This window comes from Panthera uncia, assembly GCF_023721935.1.
Source record: "Panthera uncia isolate 11264 chromosome D3 unlocalized genomic scaffold, Puncia_PCG_1.0 HiC_scaffold_8, whole genome shotgun sequence".
Lineage (NCBI taxonomy): Eukaryota > Metazoa > Chordata > Mammalia > Carnivora > Felidae > Panthera > Panthera uncia.
In genome coordinates, this window is record NW_026057586.1 from 36,076,297 (window position 1) to 36,103,310 (window position 27,014).

At 40.7% G+C, this 27,014-nt stretch overlaps 1 protein-coding gene and 1 long non-coding RNA gene across 6 annotated transcripts in view; one reads left to right on the forward strand and one right to left on the reverse strand.

The window, feature by feature from the left end:
• Positions 1–27,014, reverse strand: part of FHOD3 (formin homology 2 domain containing 3) — a 469,815-nt gene that overhangs the window by 185,269 nt on the left and 257,532 nt on the right. For all 5 annotated transcript variants that reach the window (XM_049619507.1, XM_049619508.1, XM_049619506.1 and 2 more), the window contains exon 6: positions 9,415–9,509. In XM_049619507.1, the coding sequence (XP_049475464.1) occupies positions 9,415–9,509 (95 nt within the window). The remainder of the gene's footprint in view (positions 1–9,414; positions 9,510–27,014) is intronic.
• Positions 1–27,014, forward strand: part of LOC125914273 (uncharacterized) — a 152,113-nt gene that overhangs the window by 26,178 nt on the left and 98,921 nt on the right. The window lies entirely within an intron of this gene.

Sequence of the window (27,014 nt, forward strand, 5' to 3'; positions counted from 1 at the left end):
TATGACCTGATGGAATTTGCAGAAAGGGAACCAAACTACATTTGTGATTCATGTAGTAGCCAAGTTTGAGTCTGGGAACCCTGTAAGTGTTTAGGAGCTAACGGAGAGGAAATCTTGCAGAATGTAACACAGCAGAGTATTCAGAAGTAATTAAATATCAAAATAATAAAAAATGCTACCAGTGAACATTTTCTTTCTATTGAGATAAACTTCTGGGGCTTAGCAGGAGGTTTCTTTAAAGAACAATGAATAAAAGTGGACAAGGTCAGAAAACACCCCCTTTGCTAACTCTCTCTTAGGATACTCAGTGTAATTATGAAGAGTTAGTTGATATGAGGGAACATATATCCACTGATATTGTTAACTAAGGAATACCAAAGCCTCCACACTAAACTACTGCCTTAAAGAACACCCTGGTAACATCTGCCAAATGAAGGAGGGAAATCAACAACTTTGGATACTTGTCCCGTTAGTGACATCCCTACTCTCAGATGCAAAATCTCATGTTCTAGAAGGCTACCTAACCTGTCACATGACTAATTTCTGAAAGACGTCAAAAGAAAACACAAAGGCCAATCTGATTCTTTCTGCTATACTATGGGGAGTCCCATCTTTCCCTCCGGTGCAAACACATAAGCCTTGGGGAAATGCTACAAATATTCTCTCACGAGCTATAATCAAGGTTAAAGAGCTTTCCTAAGTAAATAATCAGCCCTGGAAACATGACAGAGGACACCACAGCCAGCTCCCATCTCCTTAGAGTGGGTGGAGGAGGGCTGGCCGGTGGAGAAAGGCTGTGGGGAGCAGGGTTAGCAGTGCTGGCAAAAGCAAACCTGAGCTGATAGGGCCACTCCCAGGCTGGCTCGCAGAAGCCGACACTTCCTCCGGTTCTCCAGCCCATCCAACTCTCCCAGAGCGTTGCTTCCCGAGGAACAGCACATGGGCTGCTCTGGGATGTCTGCATCACCCCCAGATATTCTCCCGTCTTAGAACCACCCATCCCTAGTCTCTCCAGAATCTAGAACACAGCTGCTAGTCCTTGACCAAATGCCCTAAAAAGGCAGAAGGGTCAAAGTCCCCTTGCTTCTGTTTCTCTTGTTCATGGGGGATCTTGCTTGCAGAAATTAGTAAGCTACAATTCCAGGTTATCCACAAGCCTCTTTAGAGTTATGGTTCCTACTGCCTATCAGCTCCCTGAAGATGATCATCTCAAAGTGGATTAAAGACACTGCTGTCCAGTCCTGTGGCTGGAGAGCCTTTCTGGACCAGATCCCCTTGGCACGCTGGCTCCTGTAAGGTCTGGCTTGAATCTCTGGTCTCTCTCCCTGACATCTTCATAAAATAACAATGAGTCAAACTAGGTCTTCTCTTTTTTTTTTTTTTCTTTTTCTTGCACTGAGATTATCCTCATATGGACATCCAAGAGATCATATAGGTGAGAATTAGTTTTCCAGTCATATGTACCCAAATAACCAGAAGGACAGCAACAGCCCTAAGGGGAAGAGAGCCCTTTGTGTCCCCTATTTCTCTAACACAAATATTACTTAAACATTCCATCGAAACTTGTATAATTTTTAAAATTCTTACCTAACGGAACAACGATAAACATGGAAAAATATTCAAACACAACCTCATTTACTAAACATGTTAACATCAAGTTAGTAACAAAGCTCTTTAAATGCTATAGCATCAAACAAATTGATTAACACAAGAAAAGCCCAATGAATTTAGTACATTTCTGTAACTATTACATAAGCATTTAACATGTTTTTAAAATAGTATGATGACCCAGGAAAATGCTTGTAATATAGTGTTAACTATGTAATAACGTTTTAAAAAATTAGAAGAAAATGTACAAAGTTAGTCATTGAATCTATATAGAAGTATTTCAGGTGATTTTTTTCTCTTCTTGTATTTCTAAAGTTTTATACAAAGAGTATATTACACTTATGATCATAAAAAAAAAAATCAAAGTTTTACAAACGCGAAGTCCTCATGCCTGCTCTCAAGAAAGTAAGCAATCAACAGGGGCGCCTGGGTGGCTCAGTAGGTTAAGCATCCAACTCTTGATTTAGACTCAGGTCATGATCTCACATTTCTTGAGTTTGAGCCCCACATCAGGCTCTGCACTGACTGTGCAGAGCCTGCTTGGGATTCTCTCTCCGCCTCTCTGTCTCTCTCTCAAAAATAAATAAACTTAAAAAAAAAAGAAACTAAGCAATCAACAGACAGATTTAACTTAACTTTGGAACTCTATGATGTACAACAATCTATATGTTAAAAACTCTGCTGGAAAAGGTGGACAACGTGCACGAACAAATGAGAAATTTCAGTGGAGGGAAACTAGAAAGAGTCAGATGGAAATGCTAGAAATAATAAGCACTGTAAAAGACATAAAGAATGTATTTCTGAAGCTCATCAGGAAGACTTAATGAAGACAAGCTGAGCAAAGACAACAGAAACTTCCCAAGATGCAACAGAGGAAAAGAGAGTGAATCAGTTTTAACCATGTGAAGCATATTTTGATGTCAATCACAAACGACACTTTAAAGCCCCAAACTTTCCCTTCCTGGACAGAAGCCAGATGCAAGAACATCTTAATAAGCATCCTGCTGAAGGGAAAATGATTCTAATGAAGGTACACAATCTCAATTTCTTCATGTCAAGCTCCAAAGATGCAGAAATTAAGAATCTTGGAAAACTATGTCCCTCAAAAAATAGCACATCTGATGCTCCATTGGAGGGATAACAGGTATTCAAATAATGGCTTATCAACATGGCAACTATATTTTACTTTTCACATTTGAGCATATAAATTAATATACTCCTGCATAATACTTTTAAGAATAAGTGAGCATAACATGTGACGTTCTGAGAATTTACAATGCAGGCATCTCACACAATGCAAAGTTCATGTCCCAATTTTCAGAAAGAAGGATTATAGATGAAGCTGAAAAATTTATATCCTACACTTCATTAAACCTTCTAACTGATCCCTGGCAACATGCTCCAAAGGCTTTCTGGATGAAAGTCTCATAAGCACTTAGAAAAGAGAGAGAGACACCTGGGACCAGCAGTTTCCAGGTGAGCAGGTTCTGGCAAGCTGAGGCCACCTCCTTCTTTAAACAGGAGGTTGAGGGAAAAGAGGTGAGGGAAAAGAGATGTTGATTTACAACACTGGACACTTGTTTGCAGATACAATGCTCAGTGTACCTATTCTTCACTATTATTATCCCCATTTTATCATTTATTAAACCCATTCTATAGATGAAAAAGCAATCCACCCAAAGGATCATACAAGTGTATTTGGTCTCAGGGATCTGCACTTAACAGCAGATGCAGCATACGTTGACTTTGGCTTTGGAACTCAATGAAGAAATGAGGCTGGATGATCAGAGTTCAGCGCCTTCCCACTAAAATGGTCTAAAAATGACTATTAGTGCCAACCTGCAAGCTGCACGGGCTTATGCATTCCTTGGCTATATCGATGTTTTGGTTAATGGCAGAGAAATTCTGCTCATTAAATTTATGTTAAATAAAACTAGGACTGGGGCGCCTGGGTGGCTCAGTTGGTCGAGTGCCAACTTTGGCTCAGGTCATGATCTCCCAGTTTGTGGGTTCAAGTCCTACATCGGGCTCTATGCTGACAGCTCGGAGCCTGGAGCCTGCTTCAGATTCTGTGTCTCTCTCTCTCTCTGCCTCTCCCCTGATCGTTCTCTTGCTCGCTCTCTCTCTCTCTCAAAAATAAACTAAAAAAAATTTTTTTAAACAAAAACAAAAACCCTAGGACTAACAGTTAACATGATGAATAGCCAAAGCAAAACGCAAAATCATCTTAAGGCTGGAACTCTGATGATACCAACGGGGAAAAATGCAAAGCTCGGCATCTAGGTGTAAGTCAATCACGGAGATGCAGAATGGAAGAAGCTGGCATATCAAAAACAAAAACCCTGGGAAGTTTAGGGCATTATCAGTCTAATTTGAGCTAGCACCCAGGGCTGCCGGTGAAAAGCCTAATCAATCAAAAGTGGGATGTGTAGAAGAAGGATGCTATATCCAGTATGATGAGGAACTGCAAATTATGTCACCAACGACTATCTGTGGAAACAATCAAGCTGAGCTTGGACAGGGTGACATGCTAACTGCCTTTAAATACTCAAAGAGTTTCCAGGGAGGAAGTGACATTGTGTTGCTCCAGAAAGCAGTGCATGGTGTTTGTTTAACGCAACAAGAGGCATCCCTGGAAAACCCACAAGGAGGCGGGTTTTTTTGTTCTTTTTTTTTTTTTTTTTTTTTAATTTACATCCAAGTGAGTTAACATCTAGTGCAACGATTTCAGGAGTAGATTCATTAATGCCCCTCGCCCATTTAGCCCCCCCCCCCCACAACCCCTCCAGTAACCCTCTGGTTGTTCTCCATATTTATGAGTCTGTTATGTTTCATCCCTCTCCCTGTTTTTATATTATTTTTGCTTCCCTTCCCTTATGTTCATCTGTTTTGTATCCTAAAGTCCTCATATGAGTGAAGTCATATGATTGTTGTCTTTCTCTAATTTCACTTAGCATAATACCCTCTAGTTCCATCCACATAGTTGTGAATGGCAAGATTTCATTCTTTTTGATTGCCAAGTAATACTCCATTGTGTGTGTGTGTGTGCGCGCGCACACACACACACACACACACACACACCACATCTTCTTTATCCATTCATCCATCGATGGACATTTGGGCTCTTTCCCTACTTTGGCTATTGTTGATAGTGCTTCTGTAAACACTGGGATGCATGTGTCCCTTCGAAACAGCACACCTTTATCCATTCAATAAATACCTAGTAGTGCAACTGCTGGGTTGTAGGGTAGGTCTATTTTTAATTTTTTGAGGAACTTCCATACTGTTTTCCAGAGTGGCTGCACCACTTTGCAGTCGGAGGTGTGGTCTGTTTAACGTCAGAGAGGTGGACGTGGGTCCCAGGAAGGAAGGCTTCCCACCAATTCCAGAGCCCAACAGTAACACTCCCTCTGCCTCTAGAAGTATCAGGAATGTGGCTGGTGAACATCAGAAACATCTTTAACAAGACTTCACCATTTCTTCAAGGCCAGGATTCCATGTTATGTTACGTAACTCAAAAAGAGCTTCAGATCTCACTCATATGTGGGGCATCTGATGGATCAGATGCCATGCCAAGGGCTTGAGACCAAAGGGTGCACTCAATCTCCTCCCCTCCTCCTGGAGCAAATGGCACTATGGAGGAACCAGCTTAGCTGCCCTTGTGGACAGTGCCTTCACCTCAAAACCAGCATGTCAGGTGCCCGGGTGGCTCAGTTGCTTGAGCATCTGACTTCAGCTCAGGTCATGATCTCACAGTTCGTGAGTTCAAGCCCCAAGTCAGGCTCTGTGCTGACAGCTCGGAGCCTGGAGCCTGCTTCAGATTCTGTGTCTCCCCCTCTCTCTGCCCCTCCCCTGCTCACTCGGTCTCTCTCTCTCTCAGAAATAAGCATTAAAAAAAAACAAAAAACAAAAAAATAGTATGTCAAAGCTCTCCTGCCAACGAATCTCAATGTCCAACTTCTCTATTCCTACCAGAGGCAATGCCAGATTCCTGGCCACTCCGATTCAAAGCTGTGACCCTATCTTTGCTTTTACTTATCTATATCCAGAAACCCAAATAGAGGAAGCTATTCCTCAAGATGTCCCCATATCTCCATTATTCGGTTTCCCCTGCAACTTGCGACCAGGTGTCACCACCTCACAGCTTTGCTACTGTGCGAGCATGCCTACCTCCAAACCATCAAAAAGGAAGTCCAGAGATCTGTGATCAGCAACCTGGGGCACAGCTGAAAAAAATTAGATTCCGTGGGGGTAGGGGCAGAAAAAGAAAGAGCAGGCTGAGCCAAGGTGGACAGCAATCCAGAGAGGGAAGTTTCCATGACTACAACAAGAGGCATCCCTGGAGAACCCACAAGGAGGTGGGGGACCCTGGGCCTCCCCCATAGGCCAGAAGGAGATCTATAAAGAGAGACAGACTTTCTGTGTTAGAGCGACGAAAGGCCATGCTGTACAAGCTGAATCATTTCACCCCAATTTATTGGACTTCAGATGTATGAAGAGAAAAAATTCCATACTGTGTGAGAAGTCAAGAGATGGGCATCTTCTCCCTACCTCTGACTGTGGAGTTTAAAGACGGGCTTTTGTAAATAAAATGAAACACTTTATTGAAAACACTTTCTTTTCTTTCTTTTTAAAAAATAATTATTTGGCTGCAAATGCATAATTTTCTCCTCTGGCTATGAGTCTCAAATATCTGCAAATATGCATTGCATAATGACCCTCCGGCAGGCTGCAAAATCACATCTTGTTGCCTTTCATGGAAGGAAAATGAACAATTATGAAAACAGAAGGACAAGGTTTCTCTAACCCAAGATTTCATTTATCAGCTCCATTCCTGTTTAAGGCCAAAACAATACGAACTCAAGGTAAACCTTTTAGGTTCTGAGAAATCAGACTCTTAGTCAAAAGAAAGCCCTAGGACCGCTGGCTTTCCAGATTTCTTAATTTGAACTTGGAAAACCTATGTGTAAGGAGGGGACAGAGGCTTCCTTCCCCAAACCTAAAGGTCTCAGGTCTGTGCACCCATGTTTCTTGCAGATACCTTACTATCTAGACCTGGGGGTAAGGGGGATGTCAGGGGCCTCCATTACTGGTTTTGCAAATAAGAGGTGATCTCATCAGAACTACACTGAAAATCAATCTGCTGGCTGCTCCCACTGCTGACTTTCAGCCACCAGCCTGCAACTGAGCACACCCTGCAGAACAGAGCGAGTCCTTTAGCTGACATCACAGCGGGTGGATATAGGCTGCGAGTCACCCATGGTCCCCCTTCTAACAACACTGTAAGTTCCAAGGCTCAGGCTGACCATGGGCTCTATTTTCTTGTCCTCATAGTGACCGGCTCAGTGCTGAGCACAGGAGCTGGAGACTACTATGGACCCTCCTTTGAAAAATCAAAGATGGAGAAAAAACCAGCACCGATCCAGTGCCGATGCCCCATGTGGCTGGGGAGGAGGAGAACACTCCACCTCAGACAGAGGCCTCGGGGAGAGATGCCCAGGGTCACGAACACTATGTGAAAGGAGGCTGGAAAAGCATAATTCCTACAAACTTATTCTTGAAGGCTTCTAATTTTAGGATTTCTCCATGTTACACAGAAATGCAAGAAGGAGGTTCCTTTCATTTGCTTTTCTTAAAAGAATGATTCCAAAGCAAAATCAACAGCATGGTGTTGCAATACCAAAGACTGAGTACTCCTCCCATCTACTGAGCAGAGAAATGATCGCTGTTGGGCCTGTTTCCTCTTTCTCTTGTCCCCTTTTTCTTTTCCTCCCCTGGGATCTCTCCTCTCACTTTTCTCCATCTCCCTGTCTTCCCTCCGTGACATTCCCTCTGTATCCTCGCTTCTTTTCTCCCGACCCACCACCTAGATCTTGCCTTTGCTCTATGCCCTTCTTGCTGATGAGCTAAAAGATGGTCACTTTTCCTACTGTAAGTATGTTAGGTTTTATTTCCTTTTAGAAATAGAGCTGGCTATTGGTGTTTTATCATGACTATAAATAAAGCTATAAAGATTTATTTGTCTCTAACATGTACCAAAAGTCCATTTCTATCACAGAATCTCCTCCCATCTCCCTAGATTGTGGGGTCTTCGAGACCATCCAGGGAGCATTGGGAAGGGAGCAGTTTCCAAATGAACATGAAGCTTGGGGAGGGTTCCCAGCCTAAGGAAAAAAACAGAAAACACTGAAACAGGATATGAGATATAAATCTTCCCTCAGCCTGGCTAAATCAACCTAGTAAAGCCAGCATTTCATTCAGCATCTAAGGTCACCTACAGCAGTTTGTAAATAGATTCATTTCCATTTTCCATAGAAAACAAAACCAAAAACAAGAGAGAGAGAGAGAGAGAGAGAGAGGAGAAAAAATTATTAGTCTTCTGAGAGAAACCATGGCTATTTCTATTATGAAATGGGGAAAAAAATCGATCATCAATAATATGAGAAAAAGGAAAACTGAGAAGGAGATGTAAGGGTCAACCAAGGATCTGGGATGCAATGAGTCCTGCGTATCGGTGCCATCCACGGAGAAAAGGCCCTTCTCACAACACAAGGGCACCATCACCAGGACGATAGTCTGTAAGGACAATAAACCTCAAATGGAATCTGTTTTCGACACAAAGTCAAATCAGGGCTGAGTGTTCCTGAAGCACAGCAGAGTCTTTGGGAAGCAGGTAACAGGAGAGGTCAGGCCAAGGGATAAGACTCACCACCATGAGCTCGTCGCTGGCGCACACCAGCCTTGAGTGGCTTGCCAGAGTGGCGGTGGCAGTGAGGACAGGGATGGGAGCCGTTTAGGCTGACCACATGCTCTCCAGAGACCCCCCCCCCCAGAACATTATGTTGATTCTGTGACCTGTGCAAGTCCTCTAGTTGCCCCATGCAGGCCCTCTAGTTGCCCCTCTGCCTGACCCTGTTGCCCACTATAGTCAATTTCATCTCCTCCATGCTGCCCCACCCCACCCTCGCCCCAAAAGCTGACCACACTCCAGCCTGATCCACTTGCACCTACTCGGGACAGGATCCCTTCTTACTCTTCCTCAATCCCCCCTCCAAACGGCCACCTGAGGATGCAGGGAGGACCACGTCAGAGCCTTGCCCAGCTCAAGTGATGGGGTAGGTCTGCCTTGTTGGGGCACTTCCCGAGTGTGGGGCTCACAGCCAAGTCCTGGATGGATCAGGTTATCACGTGCCAAGATCCATGGGGGAAATCAGAGGATTCTCCCAACTAAGCACTCTTTTTCTCAACTACAAAATGGGGATGATGTTATTTATCTCATCACGGTCTCATTTATCTCATCACGGATTAAAGGAGATAATGCTTATAAAACACCTACTATGGTGCCTGGGGCCTGGTCAATCTTTACTAACTGCTACTTTTATAACTGATGGTAGAGTTGAAAGGTGGTCTCAAATTCCTTCAACTACACAGAAGAATATGCACATACATATGCACAACACACACATATGTCTCTTTGTAACTGAACATAAATGAACATGAAATGAAACAGATAAGATTGATACTATATCTCTAGCACAATTTTTAAATTAAACATTAAAAACTAGAGGTGCCAAAAGCATCTGATTAAAGCTTGAAAGAAGAGAACATAAAATGCATTAAAAATTCATAAACTTTTTGCAATTTGAAGGTATTTTAAAATCTGTAAAACAGTCATCCTCACTTCTGTTACAAGGCTGGAACCAAGCTAAATAGAATTTCTTTCCACAAAGCCATCTCAGAGAAAACAAAAAGAAAGGTATATGATACGCAAACTGAATTAAAAGTTCGACCATAACCTTCTCTTACCTTTGACCCAATGAGAGTGTACAGCCACTGAATGGTTTCATTGTGGTTTATTACTCCATTCATCCCATCCACATACAACATAATCTGGCCCAAAGCTACAGAAGAGAAGAGAAAAGGGAGGAGAAGTTATGGTTTTACATGTATATGCAATCTTCAGTGATCATAATGTCAGTTGAGATTTTCATATTTTAAGTACACGGTGTGTTACAAACTGAATCTGAAGAGATTTCCTGAGCTCTTCTGAAATTAGCTAAATCTCATCTCAGAAAGTCTTGACCGTGGCAGAGGAAGCAAGGGCTATTCCTGGTGTCTGGAAGATGCAATTAAGGTACCAAATACAGTGATTGTTGTTTCTGTGTGTCTTGATGCATAAATGCATGCTTTTATGTTTCTATATCTGTGTGCAGTCCCAGACGGGGCAGCCATACCCCCGGGACGGTGTCTGGATTGTGGCCTCCCACTGGGTCCAAGAGGAAAAATCAAGTTTTTAAAAGCAACCTGGCAGGTCTCAGGTGCTATGCAACCCTCCTGATTATCATTTTAATCCTTTAGATAAGAGATAAATACGTATTTTATTATTTGTAATTCCTTTAAAAGACTGTTCAGATTCTTTTAAATCTCAGAAAGCATGAAAAAAATAATTTTTCAGACACCAAGCCCCAAATTCTTAGTTAAGGAAAAGACAGTCACTGCATATTATCATTTTTCACCAGAAAGAAAAGATAGGCCATATTACTGCCTTGTAAAAAAAAAAGTATTAACTTTAATTTTTCAGTTCCCGTAATATCAAAATCACTTGGGATTCTAGATAATGAACAAGTAAGTTACATACATGACATAAATAGGCTTTCTTAGATCACGGTGACCTCCTAAATCCTTTCACCCATCATTAATTGGCAAAGGATTAACATTTTCAGGCAACACTTTTTTTCGTGGTCACAGGACATATCATTTTAGAAAAGTGGAAAATACGGAAGAGTGAAGTGAAAATAATTCAATAATGCCACCATAATTCAAGGATAATCATTATTAACACACAGATATATTTTCTTTTATTCATTATATGTGCACACATACACATGTTTATATGTAGGTTGTAGGAAAATGGCGCTGAATGAAAAGAGTAAAGCATGAAATAGTGAACATACACTAATTCCAAGCATTGAAATATATGTGTGATGTTAGAAAATACTTTCTTAGCCAACAAAAGATCAAATAACAAAAACACACAACTGCTGTGAGAAAAAGGATGCTCTTAAACATGCAAAAACTCAAATTTTCAAAAAACTGAATATATGCTTGGCACAATAAACACTACATTTGTGAAAATAACTGATTAATATTCTACTTATTGGTGCAACACTGGAGATACTCCTGTTAAAATCAGGAAAATTAAAAGATGGTGCCCACTAAGCCCCATGATTATTTAGCCCTATTATAGAATTTCAGGCAAATTTAAAAGACATGAGAATTAATGAGGGGTAGGAAGGTTGGAAATGAATATATAATACTGTCATTCTTTGCAAGAAATATAGACCTGATTAAAAATTCATCTACAGAATTTACAATGAAGAGATCACAATTACGACCACTTTATCATCTTCATGAGAAAGGTGTATGTAACATACAAAGAAAATCAAAGTTTAAGGTAAAGAAATAATAAACAGCCATATGATAGTATGATAAAGCTTAGATGACTTACTGTATACACAATTCATACAAATTTCTAAGAAAATACTAAATGTCAAGAGAAAAAAGTCAAAAGCATTTCGTAAGACAGACAACAAGCTATTCTACAATAACACACCAATTTGTCCATCATCACTATAATAAAAAAATTAAAAAGATAATGAGGTAGCGTTTTCTGTTAAATCAGCAGAGGTATTTTTTTAAAAGAAATAATTAGGTATCAAATGCTTAAGAGGTTCAACAAGTAACCTCACACATTACAGGTGGCAAGGCAAACTGATACAAATCCTGTAATAAAGCTACTCAGTGCTGTCATTGCTTTAAAATAATTTCATTTAATGCCCACTGTGTGCCAAGCTCTAAGGGGGCCCTTGAAATGTTACTCCCATTTGACAGAGGGGAAAAAAACACAAGGCTCTTGAAAGTGCAGGAACTACTCTACAAACCCCATTGATACCAGGGGGGCCTGGGTGGCTCAGTCAGTTAAATGACCGACTTTGGCTCATGATCTCACGGTTTGAGGGTTCGAGCCTCCCGTCAGCTCTGTGCTGATAGCTCAGAGCCTGGAGCCTGCTTCGGATTCTGTGTCTCCCTCTCTCTCTACCCCTCCCCTGCTTGTGCTCTCTCTCTCTACTTCAAAAATAAACAGACATTAAAAAACAAAACAAAACAAACAAACCATTGATACCAAGGGGCGGAGGCCACCTCCAGCCAGCGTAGGCAGGGTAGGTGGGCTCCTTTATGTCAGTACTGAGAGCCTTAAAGTCCTCTCTGAGCTCTTCCCCATCATGGTGATTTCAGGCATCTGTACTAAGAAAAAAACCCTTAAGTTAAAATAATAATAATAATAATAAAGCAGTGAAGACAGTCACTGAAGTGTCACCTCTATTAAAATATTAACTAATACCTGGGACACTTGGGCAGCTCAGTCAGTTGAGCATCCCAATTCCTGATTTCAGCTCAGGTCATGATCTCGCCATTATTGAGGTCGAGCCCTGCACTGGCTCTGTGCTGAGCGGGCAGCCTGATTGGTATTCCCCACCCCCACCCCCCCCCTCTCTGCCCCTCCTCTGTTCTCTCTACATAAACAGTACTAAAGTAAAATGAAATATTAACTAAGACCTAAATATCTATCATAGTTTTAGAACTCAGCTCCAGTAAATGACTGAATAGGTTATGTCCTAACCCATTAAATGCTTCTGATAAAATAATTAAAAAGTAAAAAATTATAAACATGACCTAATTCAACAAAACAGTCAAATCTTCATGCATAGAAGGGAAGGAAAACACATGAAATATTAAACTTATGATTGGTATATGTTCTTTGGATATGTTTTTTTCCCTTTTGTATTTCCCACTATGGACATCTATTACATCTGTAATAGAAAAGTAAATAAATAGACAAGAACAAAATATGACTGTTTAATAGAAAGTGTCAGGTGTTTTTCTTGGTTTTTAGAATTTATTTCCTAGCCCATCCCTCTCCATATACCTCCCTCCTTCAGAAAGTTACAGCCCACACTTTCAAGGAATAACGCTGAGAATTCAGCACATTCTACCCCCATTTTTTCCCTTTCCCCCTTTCTTTCCTCCTCTCCCACCCAAAACAAACTGGCAAATCTCCAGGGAAGGGAAGCGTGTGCCACTGTCCTCTTCCTATTCTACTTCACTGTTGAAGCAAATCCGCCCGCAGATTTTAATACTTTCTTCTAAATTGGCCTAAAGGCACGGGGGAAGCAATCTACCCTCTACCCTTTGGAGAGATGCACCCCTAAAGAGGACCCTGCCTCTAAGGCTGAAAAGCTAGGAATGAAGATTTTCACCCTAACAGCTCAGGGCCACCCACAATGCAGGAAGCCCAAAGGCCAAGGCCCTACTACAAAAGAAGGTAGCAAAATGAGATTTAAAAGCCAACTTGAATTTCTGTAGTTTTCTGTCAGCGGCTTCCCTCCAAGATTCTATTCTTATTGACAAATCACATGGAGGCAACTCACCAGAAAGTTCACGTCTAAGGGAATTCAAGTTTCTGATCACACCAATTTATCACATTTTGATCCTCAGAAGCTTTCCCACTAGATCTTTTGTATCCCAGCCCTAATGCGGAAGCACTGCTTGCTGTAAAATCCACTGCAGACACAAGAGGGCGCTAAATGGATTGAAGTGGGTTAACGCTGCTCTGATTCAACCACAAAAACCCACCAACCTAAATGTGGGCGGATGAATAGAACTCACACAGAAAGAAAAAGTAGATGGCCTGGGTTGCGGGAGTCATGAAAATCAGTGATTTGCATTTTCAAAAAGAATGAGGAAGATGAGGATGTCAGAACGGAGGAGTGGGTAACAGCCCAGGTCTGAAAACAGAGTGCTCAGGGCACTTGCTGTTCTGCTGCTGTGGAATTTACTCTGGTCATACTTATGAATATTTGTGCTTCAGTTTCCTCATCTCAAAAGTGAGATAGTAAATATTATAGTATCTATTTTGCAGGGGTGTTGTAGGGATTGAGTTAGAACAATGCCTGACTCAGTAAATGTTCAATAAATGTTAGTCCTCTAAATTACCTCACTGAAGTCCCTTATCCACTGAACAGAAGCACACATTGAAAGAATCTCAAAGACATGAAGTAGGAGAGTAGACCTTCTGCCTAATGCTAAGTCATAAAAATTTCCTCCAGTTTTCTCTAAAAATTTTATAGTTTGGGGGTGCCTGGGAGGATCGGTTGGTTGAGCGTCTGACTCTTGATTTTGGCTCAGGTCATGATCCCAGGGTCGTGGGATCAAGCCCCACATGCTGAGCATGGAGAGTAAGAAATGGACGGACAACATGAATAGACACTTTTCTAAAGAAGACATCCAGATGGCCAAGAGGCACATGAAAAGATGCTTAATGTCACTTCTCATCAGGGAAATACAGATCAAAACCACACTGAGATACCACCTCACGCCAGTCAGAGTGGCTAAAATGAACAAATCAGGAGACTATAGATGCTGGAGAGGATGTGGACAAACGGGAACCCTCTTGCACTGTTGGTGGGAATGCAAACTGGTGCAGCCACTCTGGAAAACTGTGGAGGTCCCTCAAAAAATTAAAAACAGATCTACCCTATGACCCGCAATAGCACTGCTAGAAATTTACCCAAGGGATATAGGAGTGCTGATGCATAGGGGAACATGTACCCCAATGTTTATAGCAATGCTTTCAACAATAGCCAAATTATGGAAAGAGCCTAAATGTCCATCAACTGGTGAATGGATAAAGAAGATGTGGTTTATATATACAATGGAATACTACTTGGCAATGAGAAAGAATCTGGCCATTTGCAGCAACATGGATGGAACTGGAGGGTATTATGCCAAGTGAAATAAGTCAGGCAGAGAAAGACAGATACGATACGTTTTCACGCATATGTGGATCCTGAGAAACTTAACAGAAGACCATGGGGGAGGGGAAGGGGAAAAAAGAAAGTTAGAGAGGGAGAGAGGCAAACCATAAGGACTCTTAAATACTGAGAACAAACTGAGGGTTGATGAGGGGTGGGGGAGAGGGGAAAGTGGGTGATGGGCATTGAGGAGAGCACCTGTTAGGATGAGCACTGGGTGTTGTATGGAAACCAATTTGACAATAAATTATATTTAATATAAAAAAAAGAAGATTCTCTCCCCCTGCCCCTCCCCTGCTTATGCTTTCTCAAAATAAATAAAAAAAATAAAGAGATGTCTACTATATGACTAAGTCATTATAATACACTTACATACACCTATACATATACAATCCTTCTCAAAATAAATTTATAAAAAAATGTTTTTAAAAATTGTAGTTTTAGTTATTTAGATATAAATCTGTTTTGACATAATCTTTGTGTAAATTGTGAGGTTTAGATTAAGATTCACTTTTTTCCCATACACATTTCCACTGAATCCAGCACCATGTTTTGAAGAGACTATTCTGTTTTTATTTAACTGCTTTCACAAATTTGCAGAAAAAAGAAAAAAAAAGTCAATTGGCTATGTTTGTGTGTCTCTATTTCTGGACTCTCTCTCTTCCATTCATCTGTCCCTTTGCCAATACCACACTATCTTGATGACCATAGCTTTAGAGTAATTCTTATAATCAGGTAATAGGATTCCTACAATTTCACTCCTTTTCAAAATTCTTTTGGCTATTCCTGTCCTTCGGCCTTTTCATATAAATGTTAGAAACAGCTTGTCTAAATCTACATAAAATGTTTCTGGAAGTATTAGGAGAAATGCATTATAAACTTTAAGAACAGACATCCTTACTATGCTGACTTTTCTAATCCATGAACAATTTGTTTATTAATTTAAATCACCTGATTGCTTTCATCAGTGATTTGTAGTTTATAACTACAGATTCTGTATATGACTTTTTGCTAAAGTTTAAGGTTTTCACATTTTTTGGAGCTACTGGAAATTATATTAAAAAAAATTTCCATTCTCAACTCTTTATTACTCTCATATAGAAATAAAATTGATTTTTGTGTGTTGACCTCATATCCTGTAACTTTGCTAAATGTATTAATTCTAAGAGTTTTTAGGTTTTGTTCTTGTAGATTCCTTCAGACTTTCTACTTAGACAATAATGCTGTCTGTGACCAAAAACAATTTAATTTCTTCCTTCCCAATGTATATCTTCTTCCTTCCTCCCCAGCCCCCATCTTGCCTAACTGTACTGTACAATGTTGAACAGGAGTGATAAAAGTAGACACCCTTGCCTTGTTCTCAATAATTTGAGGAAGGCATTTAGTCTTTCACAATCATTACATCAGCTATAGTTTTTTTTTTTTTTACATTGTCCTTTATCAAGGCAAAAAAGCTCCCTCTAATTTCTAGTTCGCTCATTTTTGTTTTTTTTTTTTTTAATAAGTAAATGCTGATTTTTGTCAAATACTTTTTCTATTTCAACTAATATGTGGATTTTCTGCACATAATTAATGTCGTGGGTTACACAGAGTGAACTTCAAATATTGAACCATCCTTGCATTCCCTCTTGGCCATAGTGCATTATTCTTTTTATATATTGCTGCATTTACTAATATTTGCTGAAGATTTTTGCTTCTTGGCTCATGAGAGATACTGGTTTATAGTATCCTATCTTTATCTCTTTTCCTATCATGGTAATTCTGGTCTTGTAAAATGAACCATTGGTGAAGCATCCTCTCCTCTTCTACTTTCTGGAAGAGACTGTATGATATTGGTTTTATTTTGTCTTTAAATGTTTACATTAACCAGGAAACTACCTGGGTCTGGAGATTCCTTTTTAAGATTAGTAACTGCAAATTAAGTTTCTTTAGTAGACATTGTTAGTAACAGTTAAAAATAGGGCTAACTGGGTTACCCATTTTACCTTGGGTGAGTTTTAATAGTGTGTGGTTTTTAAGGAATTAGACCATTTCATCTAAGGTATCAATTTTAGGTGCTTAGAACAGTTTATAATTCTCTTATTACTCATTTAATGTCTGTGGGGTCTATCATAATATACTGTCTTCATTCCAGATGTTGGCAAATTGTGTCTTTTTTTCCCCATCATCATTGTCATTTTTTTCAAAAAAATCTATTTTTATTTTTGCTTCACTGTTTTGTTTCCAATTTTGCTAATTTCTACTCTTTATTATTTCCTTCTACTTGCTCCAGTTTCTTTTTTTCCATTCTGTTTTCTTTTTCTTCCTCTTCCTCCTCCTCTTCTTCTTCTTTTTTAAGTTTACTTATTTATTTTGAAAGACAGAGAATGCCAGAGACAGAGAGAGAGAGAGAATCCCAAAAAAGAATCTGAGAGTGAAGAGCCAGACGTGGAGCTCAAACTTATGAAGCATGAGATCATGACCTGAGTGAAATCAAGAGTTGAACCTTAACAAACTGAACCACCCAGGCGTCCCTTTATTCTGGTTTCTTAAGGTGAATGTTTGCATTATTTTTTCTAAGATAAGCATTTAATGCTAAATAGTTCCCTCCATGCATTATTTTAATCACATTTCACAATTTCTGCTATTTTGTTTTCAATTTGTTCAAAATATTTTCCAATTTCCATCAAGAAGTTCTAACATCGAAATTATTTAGAAGTATGTTAATTTCTAAGCATACAGAAATACACCTGTTATCTCTGTTATTAAAAAGTTCAATTCCATCATGGTCCGAAAACCTATCATACGGTTTCGTTTCTTTTAAAGTTGTTATGAGCTGCCTTATGGCCCAGGATGTGGTCCCTCTTGGTGAATGTTTTACCCATATTTGAAGAATGAGGGTACTCCACTGTAGTTGGGTGGAGTGCTCGGAGATTCTTAATTGGAGTCAGTTGGCTGGGGGTGCTATATAGTTCCTCTATAGCTTTGCTGACTTTTAGCTGACCAGCTCTACTGATTACTGGAGAGGAATGCTGAACTCTCCAACTATAACTGATGATTTTCCATTTCTTATTTCAGTTAAGCTTCTGCTTTATCTATTTTGAAGCTCTACAGGTTTTTTTCATTTCTGGGTGAACTGACGCTTTCATCATTACAATGTCCTTCTTTACTTCTTGCTGTTTTATTATTACTATGATGATGATGATGATGATGATGATTCTGGAGTCCACTTTCTCTGATGTTAACATGGACTTCTTTTAATTAACATTTGCATGGTATTTATTTCTGTTACCCTTTGCTTTTAAACTACCTATAACATTTTAATTAAAGTAGGTTTCTTTCAATTTTTTTTATTGTTTATTTTTTGAGAGAGACAGAGCTCAAGTAGGGGAGAGGCAGAAAGAGAGAGGGAGACACAGAATCTGAAGCAGGCTCCGGGATCCAAGCTGTCAGCACAGAGCCTGACGTGGGGCTCAAACCCAAACCGTGAAATCGTGACCTGAGCTGAAGTCAGAGGCTTAACCAACTGATCCACCCAGGCACGCCCTAAAGTGGGTTTCTTGTAGGCAACATTTCATTGGATCCTGTGTTTTCATTTTGATTATCTCTGCCTTTTAAGTGCTATGAGTAAGCCAGTTATATGTAATTATTGGTGCATCTGAAGTCAGGTTTATCGTTTCTGTTACTGAGCCCATCTAGTGAGCTTTTTATTTTGGCTATTTTCATTTCTATACTTTCCATTTGGTTCTTCTTTATATCTTCTATATCTTTCTTTACTTAGACTTTCTATCTTTCCATTTACTTCAATAGCATTGCCCTTTCCTTCTGATGATGCATTTTTAGACTGGCTGCTTTAAAAGTATTTAAAAAGTCTAGTATCTATGTTGCCTTGGCACTGGGGTGTGTTGATTTATCTCTTCCCATGCAAGTTGAGATTTTCCTATTTTATTGTATGCCAAAATAACTTTGGCTTATTTCCTGGACACTTTGAAAATTTTAAGACTCTGAATTTTGTTTAAATATTCCAGAAAATGTTGACATTTTTGTCTAAGTAGGCAATTAACCTGGTTCAACTCAAGCCACAAGTTCTGACCTGTCTTTCATGGGCTGTGGTTCTAGCGCCAGTTCAGTTTTCAAAATTCTCACTGTGCCCTTTGGATTGTCCCACCCAGTGACTGGTTTGAGACTTGGGCATGACCTGCCTTGTTGCTTCATTCCCACATTCTGCGGTATGCTGTTTAGGGCCAGATTCATGCATGTACAGTTTGTGTGAACACAGGGCTTCATGAAAAAAATCTTCAGGTAACTTTCCTGAGCTCCTCCTACATAACTCCTTGATACTTTTAGGTTCCCTGGGGTTCCCCCTCTTAGTCCTTCAGCCAGAAAGCTGGGCCATTATATACCCTGATCTGCCACTTATTTTCTGTGACTGTGTCCATATCTGGAGTCAAGCTGTGGGAGAACCACGGGAAAGAAACAACATGTGTGCCTCCGAACCCTCTCGTGACCACGGTTCTCCCTCCCAGAGAAAGTTTACGCCTTCCCTCCCTCTGAGTTTTGGGTGCTGCAGGCCCCAATTGCACACAATTACCATGGCTATTCTCACTATGGCATCACCTAGGGGCTAGGGTGCAAGATAACACAGGAAAGGATAAGAAAAGTGGGTAGCTTTTTTACTCTGAGTGTCTGGAATCCTTTTTCCTCCTACTCAAGCCAAAAGCAGAAGGCTGCTTCTGGAACGCTCTCTGTCCATACCAATGCCCATTTCTGGGTTTCAGGCTGATTTGAGTCCAGACCAGAGAACACAAGAAAAATGTTAGAAGTACCATCATTTCAATGCTATTTCAAAATCTAGACTTTTTCCTCCTCTGCCATTTACTCTTCAGGGTCCTCACGTAGTTGCCCTATGTTTTGCCCTAACTTACACTTGTATTTAATGGGAGACATGGGATCGCGTTTGCTTATTCCATCTCACCCAGAATCCAGTCTTCTCCCTGTTCTGCTTTTAGAACAAGAACCCCAGGGATGCTTGGGTGGCTCAGTCTATTAAGCATCCGACTTCAGCTCAGGTTATGGTCTCACTGTCTGTGGGTTCGAGCCCATGTAGGGCTCTGTGCTGACAGCTCAGAGCCTGGAGCCTGCTTCAGATTCTGTGTCTCCCTGTCTCTACCCCTTCCCCACTCACACTCTGTCTCTCTCAGAAATAAACATTAAAAAAAATTAAGAGTAAGAACTCCAGCAGCGACATGGAAGGTGACTTGGAGAGAGCAAGTCCTATGGGGTCTTGGCCTCTGGAATCTAACCCCATGGTTTTCAATACCTTCTCTCTTCTTCCTTTCTCTTTTCCCCTCCCTCCTTCATTTTTACTTTCCTTCCTTCCTTATGTTCATTCTTTTTTTTTTTTTCTAAGTTGGAGGTCTTTTACTCCAAGAAGCCCTTACAAGGAATCCTTGTCAACAGGTAATTCCCAGACACTTTACTAGATTTTGACTACTTCCCGCACATTAACACTAGCCCCCCACCCCCACCCCTGCAGTGGATCCCAAAGGGCCCTGTTAACAGCACACAGCACCCAATCACCCAGTCTAGATACTGGAAGCTCTGGGTGAACCTGCATCTTCAAAGACCCTTACTGGGTTATGGAGCCAACCTAGTGAACCTATACTGCTTCTTTCAGGAAACAAAACACAATAGAAAATAGAATAAATTTCATTTATTCAGATAAGGACTATCTTTATTCTATTGTAAATCTGATTTTTTTTCCTGGAGGCGTCCAGCCCCAAGAGTTTAGAATCTACTCTTCCAGATTCCTTCCCTTCCTTTATCCTCCACCTCTAAAGAGTCACCTAATTCCCTCATTTCTTCTGTGAAACAGGCTTCAAATTCATCTTGTCTTCCCTTCATCCCTGCCTCAGGTCTGGCTTCCATGATCTTTCCCAAATTGCACCAAATGCTGACCCCAGCTGGTGTCCCTACCTTGACTCTCACTCTTTAGGCTAATCCACGGTAGATATTGTTACCATTCCGTTTTCCAAAGCATCAAACACATCAGCTAAAAGCTGGAAAACCTTCTGGCTCCTTCCTGCCTTAAGAGGGGGACTGGAACCCTCACCTCCCTAATCAACCTACCTGCCTTTCAGCTTCTTGCCCAGACCACCTGGGCTTCTGGGACTCTGAACCTTCCACCATTACCTAAGGGCTTCAATGCTGAACCTATCAACCTTGAATTAGTTACCCGCACCTCACATTTAAGAGAAGTCATTACATATAAAATATACATTCATTCTACAAACCAGAGTTAGATGTAACTTTTCTTGAAGAAATTCTTACATATCAGAGAGGTACAAGAAAACAATCCCTAATCGGTTATTTGCCTTCTTATACGTGTCCTTCCTTTTGGCCCAAGTGCCAAAAAATGCCATGGAAGAAGCTGAAAGGTGATTCCTCCCCGGCAGAGTCATCCTGACTTTTTCAACAAAGCACTCCAACGTTACTGCCCTGTGTAATCTTTTAATAAACCCTTCAACCATTCCTTCTTCTTATTCAATATGATAGTGAAATTTAAGGTCACACATATTCTAGAAACAGGTACAGAGATTCAAGAGCTGTATTTATCTGCTTAAGGGAGTTGGTTAAATTTAGGCCTAAGTATTTTTAATGCAGTGTTGTTGTTGTAGTTGTTTAAAGTGCTGTTGTATCTATACAACACAAAGTGCTGTGTGATATACCTATATCACATAATTTACTATAAAACAGCCCTTTTATGTACTAGACAAGGCTTCAGTTTGTAAACTAAGGTATCTACTTGCATAGTTGACCCTACAGTTCCATCATGAAACCAAAGATTCCTCCCACTGAAGTTTGACTATTTCAATTTACCATTCTACATCACCTTCCCACGATTTTTTTTTTTTTTTTGCATGTTTGGGTAGCTTTTCACTTTGATTTGTAATTTCAAAATTACAAAAAGTTATAGGAATAGCACACGCAACCCTTGTTTACTCACATACATTTTGCCCAAATTTATTAACTGTTCACATTGGGTACTGTGTACTTTATCTTTGTATCAGCTTAAAATTTTTTAAATAAAAAATGGGTATATTTAAGGTGTATAGCATGATGATTTGATACACACACACAGGGAAATGATTACCATAGTCAAGCTAATTAACCTACCTCTTCACATAGTTAACATTCGTGTATGTGTGTTGAGATCACTGGAAATCTGCTCTCCCAGAATATTTCAGGAATTCAACATACTATTAACTACAGTCATCAGGCTTCTACATTACATCTCTAGACTTACTTATTGCACTTACCCATTCTTGATTTTCTTTTCACAAAAGCAGGAGGAAGGAAAGCCTATCCTCAGCCATTTCCTAAGATCAGATATTTTACCATTTAAAAAAGTGACTGCAAATTACTATTATTTATTTAACCCAAAGCACAGAAAACCAAACTGACTCTATGAAAAATTAAAGAAAAATTGCCTCACAACAAGGGGCAACTGTCTGTGACCAACAATTATTAGTGGTCACAAAGGTATTTTCTGGAGGGGGGGGGGAGGGTGACCTGTGACTTGCCCATTGGGAGTGAAGATAGATGTTGTCGTGTTCTTGGATACAATTCGTTCTTCCCGGAGGCAGATGTAAGCCCAAGACTGACACTGCTTTCTTCAAGCAGAACACAGTGGGTGCTCTGACAGTCTGCAGTGAGTTCTTAAATCAAAGTTATCTCCAGAGAGGGAAAAACCACTACCACTAAAACCTTATCTTTTGAAAAGAGCTAATTCATCTGAGACACAAGACTTCAACTTATTTTAATCAGACCATTAGAACTCACTCTTCTTAATTCTGAAATGGATTTGCAGATCCCCAATTTCCATTATTCACCAAAGTCCGCAGTAAATAGTGAAAAGAGGTTAATAATGTGGACATTCTTGGAACTAAGTGGAGACCGTGGAGTCTGAGTTACTACCGTCGGCCCTAAATAGCAAGCCCGGGCCCAGTTTTCCCCAAGGGCAACTGTCAAAGAAATACTCTTTCGACACTGATTACTGCATGAAAATTAAGGAGAATAAGCTGCCAATTCTAGACTGGAGACAAGAATTTAATCAGCACAAAGAGCTCCAACAAGGTGTCAGAGTTTCAAGTCCCCTGCTGACATTTAGTAGTATTTGCAATGCAAATTTTCCAAAGCATTCTTGGAAAAATTACTAACCTCTCTTCACCCGTGAATGCCCCAAAGGTCCCCAAGATAAATTCTAAAATAAATCAGGACTAAGGGCCTCATTTGACACTTGTAAGTTTAACGACTAAGTCTCAGATAAGGGAGGGCCTTTCACCCAGGCTCCCTAAAACAGGATCATTGATGTGGTTCTTTCTGACAGACCTTCCCATCAGGTCATTACGCAGACAAGCCCTGTCCACATCCCCCTTTCCCATCTAAGACCACTCACACAGGACCAAATTGTTTCTGGCCGATTCCTTCACCTTCCAAACCCCAGCTTCTCATGCTGCACATTTAAAAGTAGCCCTTCCCCAGCCATCGCTAAAGAAACAGCCTCGTTATAGCCAGGGCTGTTATGGCCTCGATCACCCCTCTGCTCCCTAACTTCTCTCAATCTCTGCCATTGTACATCCCCCCATTTTTTTTTTAGATAAGGAGAAACCAAAGAAATGAAAAATTTAACACATTAGCATCTTTCGAGCTTCTAAAAATTTTTAACAGACCACTAATTTTTCTATGAAGAGTCACTCTAATGATGTGCTCCATGACGATCTCCCAGAACTCATAGGCAGTGACATAACAGCACATGCACACACCCTTCCTAAGGCGTCACAGTGCCAGAGATGAAATAAACCACAAACTCCACAGGCCCAGCAATGACTCCAACTTCCTGCTCATCTGAGGTGTTCCATCTAATTCTGCTTTTCCCACAGGGTCCCAGGGTGGCACCAGGAGTCTGTGGCAAGGCACTTGAGTGCCTCGGGGGAAGGAGCTCCTCCCCTGGGCTAGAGAAGGGACACACAGGAAGCAAACACAAGAGTACCACCCTCCGAGTGACTTACCTGTACACTGGGGTGACAGAGGCAATAGGCATGAGGCTTGTGAGACCACTGAGACCCAAGCAGTGGGTGGGATGAAGTGGGATGGAGCTCATAAACACCCCAATTTAGAAACGGGTGGGGTTGGTAAAGCCTAATTAGAGAAGACTTCACAGAAGAGGGCAACATACCTCTTACACCTTATACATAAGGTATAAGCCATACCTTAAACACTGGGGCACACTTACCTGCAAGGAAACAGAAAGCTTCTAGGACATGAGAAGAGAGAACTTACGTCAATGCTTCCCCTGATTTCTGCTTTCAGGACAGTGTAGCATCAAGGAAAACTTCTAGAATTTTCCATGTTGCCTCTGCCAATTGTGCCCAGGCTCCTAAGCCTCAATTCACACATTTCTAAAATGGAAGGAAAGTCCCACCTGGATCCCATGTCGTAAGGATGAAACAAGGTTATGTATTAGCCCAACATATGGCTGATGGTCCAGGAGTTCTCACCGATGCTGTTGTTTAACTACATCTCTCGACTTCAGCTCTGTCATCTGGGAGATGGAAGGGTTTGACCTAAAGACCTCCAAAGCCCTCCATTTCCAAAATCCTACATTTTCATGACATTATAGCCCCTTGTGGGGATATGAAGTGTCTGGCACCAGGGGGAGCACTCCTAATGGGTGTTTATATATGAAGTCCCAGGCACCCGAGATCTGACTCCAAAAAAATCAGAAATAAATGTTTGGGCATCAGTTAAAGCAACCAGAGTATATTCCGGTACACTAATTTTGTACTTCTATTTAGAATTTCAACACCTTTAAAATTTTAACTCCCTAAAAAAAAGACTCAACTTATGAAACTTTCCAACTTACTAAAATTCTACCAACTACTGGTGACTCTGCATTAAAAGGGGACTTGCTACTGGCCTCCTGCATGGTGCTGGCCTTCTCCAGGGTGTTGCCTCTGCACCCCCTATAAAGCATCTATGTCCTGTAATTAAGTTGGCTCCCAGTATCCCAGGCAGTGAGCCTCTCCAGGGCTCTCAGGCAGGACTGCAGGAGAAAATCATTGCCTAGGAAACTTCAGTCATTGCCTAGGGCCCCTAGGGTCCCTAGGGCCCTACCTCCAGCACCTGATTTAATTGGTCCTGGGTGTGGACCCGGCATCCATGCTTGTCAAAGCTCCATATGTGATTCTCCTGAGCAGCCAGGGATGGAAACCACTGGTAGATACTAAACTAAACCATTATCTAGGAGATGTGCTTGGGTTAGGCTCTCTCCTGGCTCACTCTCAGCACTTGTTTTTAAGCAAAGTCAAACTCAAAGGCAAACACAGGAAAAACCAAATTCCCATGTCCAATAGCCATTTTCCATGTTTTCCAATGGAGCAGAGGACTGTGGATAGGAACAAGGTGGATGACACTATTTTCTACCAGCCCAACCTACTTCCTTCCTCCCCGAACTCCAAATTTCTAGAAAAGGCTTCCAGCACTCACCATGTTTGATTGACAGTTTCAAAGTTTCAACTTTTAAGCATTATTTTAAAATCATAACATTGTGTGGGGCACCTGGGTGGCTCAAGTCCCTTAAACATTCCACTTCAGCTCAGATAATGATCCCATGGTTTGTGAGTTTGAGTCCCATGTCGGGCTCTGTGCTGACAGCTCAGAGCCTGCAGCCTGCTTCAGATTCTGTGTCTCCCTCTCTCTCTGCCCCTCCCGTTTGTGTGCTCGCTTTCAAAAATAAACAAACATTGGGGCACCTGGGTGGCTTAGTTGGCTGAGCATCCAACTGTGGCTCAGGTCATGATCTCAGTTTGTGAGTTCAAGCCCCGCGTCAGGCTCTGTGCTGACAGCTCAGAGCCTAGAGTCTGCTTCAGATTCTGTGTCTCATTCTCTCTCTGCCCCTCCGCCACTCATGCTCAGTCTCTGTCTCTCAAAAATAAATAAATATTAAAAAAATTAAAAAATAAAATCTCAAACTTCCTTTAAAAAAATAAGCATTAAAATAAGAATCATAACATCGTGTAATGCAGTAATGTTTTTATTTTTATTTATTTAAAAAAAATTTTTTAACGTTTATTTTTGAGACAGAGAGACAGAGAGAGACAGAGCATGAACGGGGGAGGGGTAGAGAGAGAGGGAGACACAGAATCCAAAGCAGCTCCAGGCTCTGAGCTGTAAGCATGGAGCCTGACACGGGGCTCGAACTCACAGACCGCAAGATCATGACCTGAGTCAAAGTCAGAAGCTCAACTGACTGAGCCACCCAGGCGCCCCGTAAATAATGTTTTTAAATAAGAGAATCCTTTAGTTTCTTCTCAGAAGACGTGATTACTTTATTGCAGATCTCTGCAATGGGATTTCAAGGATGTTTTAAAAATGTGGATCCAGTGTAGGAGTTATTTGACTAGAATTTAAGTTCTTTGTAAGTATTACAAATTTGCCAAGTGTATTTTTATGATATTTTACATGTATTTTAGGACTAGAACAAAACCAAATATGCAAAACAGTCCAAGAAAACCTTTCTACTGTGACTCATCCATACTTGTACCTGTTGCCTCTATATTGGGGATGTTCAAAGAAGGAAGAGAAAGAGAAATAACGAAACATCCTTTAAAGAGAAAAATAATCAAATCCCTTTTTTGATTGTAAATATCCAATCCAATATCTATATTCCAAAAAGCTGAAATAGATATGGATACCTTTTTAAATTTTTTTAAAGTTTATTGATTTATGTTGAGAAACAGATGAGAGAGAGTGAGGGGGACAAGGGCAGAGAGAGAGAGAGAGAGAGACAGAGAATCCCAAGCAGGCTCTGCAGAGCACACAGCCCACGCAGGGCTCAAACCCACAAACTGTGAGATCATGACCTGAGCCGAAGTCAGATGCTTAACCAACAGAGCCACCCAGGCACCCCAGTATGGATACATTTAAAAAATCATATCGGGTGCATGCCACAACACGGATGAACCTTGAAAAAACATCATACTATGGAAAACAAGCCAGATGCAAAAGGACAAATATTACATGATTTCACTTATATGAAATATCTAGAATAGGCAAATTTAGAGAGGAACAAAAGGGGTTGAGGAAGGGGAGAATGAGGAGTTATTGCTTAGTGCATACAGTGTGTCTATTCGGAGTGATGAAAAGTTGTTGAAATAGACAGTGGTGATGGTGGCACAACATTTTGTAAAGATAATGGCACTGAATTGCACCATTAAAAATGGTTAGAATGGCAAATTTTGTCATATACATGTTATTTATGTATTATGTTATAGGATATATATATATATATATTTTAAAAGATAAACAATAAAAGCCAATGGCCTAGTGTCCACAGCAGAAAATCCTAAAAGCCACTAAAAGGTCTTAAGAGTCAGGTGACCTGTCCTCTGACCCAGGTGTGTGCTCTGTAAGTTCTGGAGGCAATTCCCTGTGCACAAATAGGCAGAAGATGAGATCAACCCTTGCAGAGCTGACAGAGGCCACCAGGCTGTG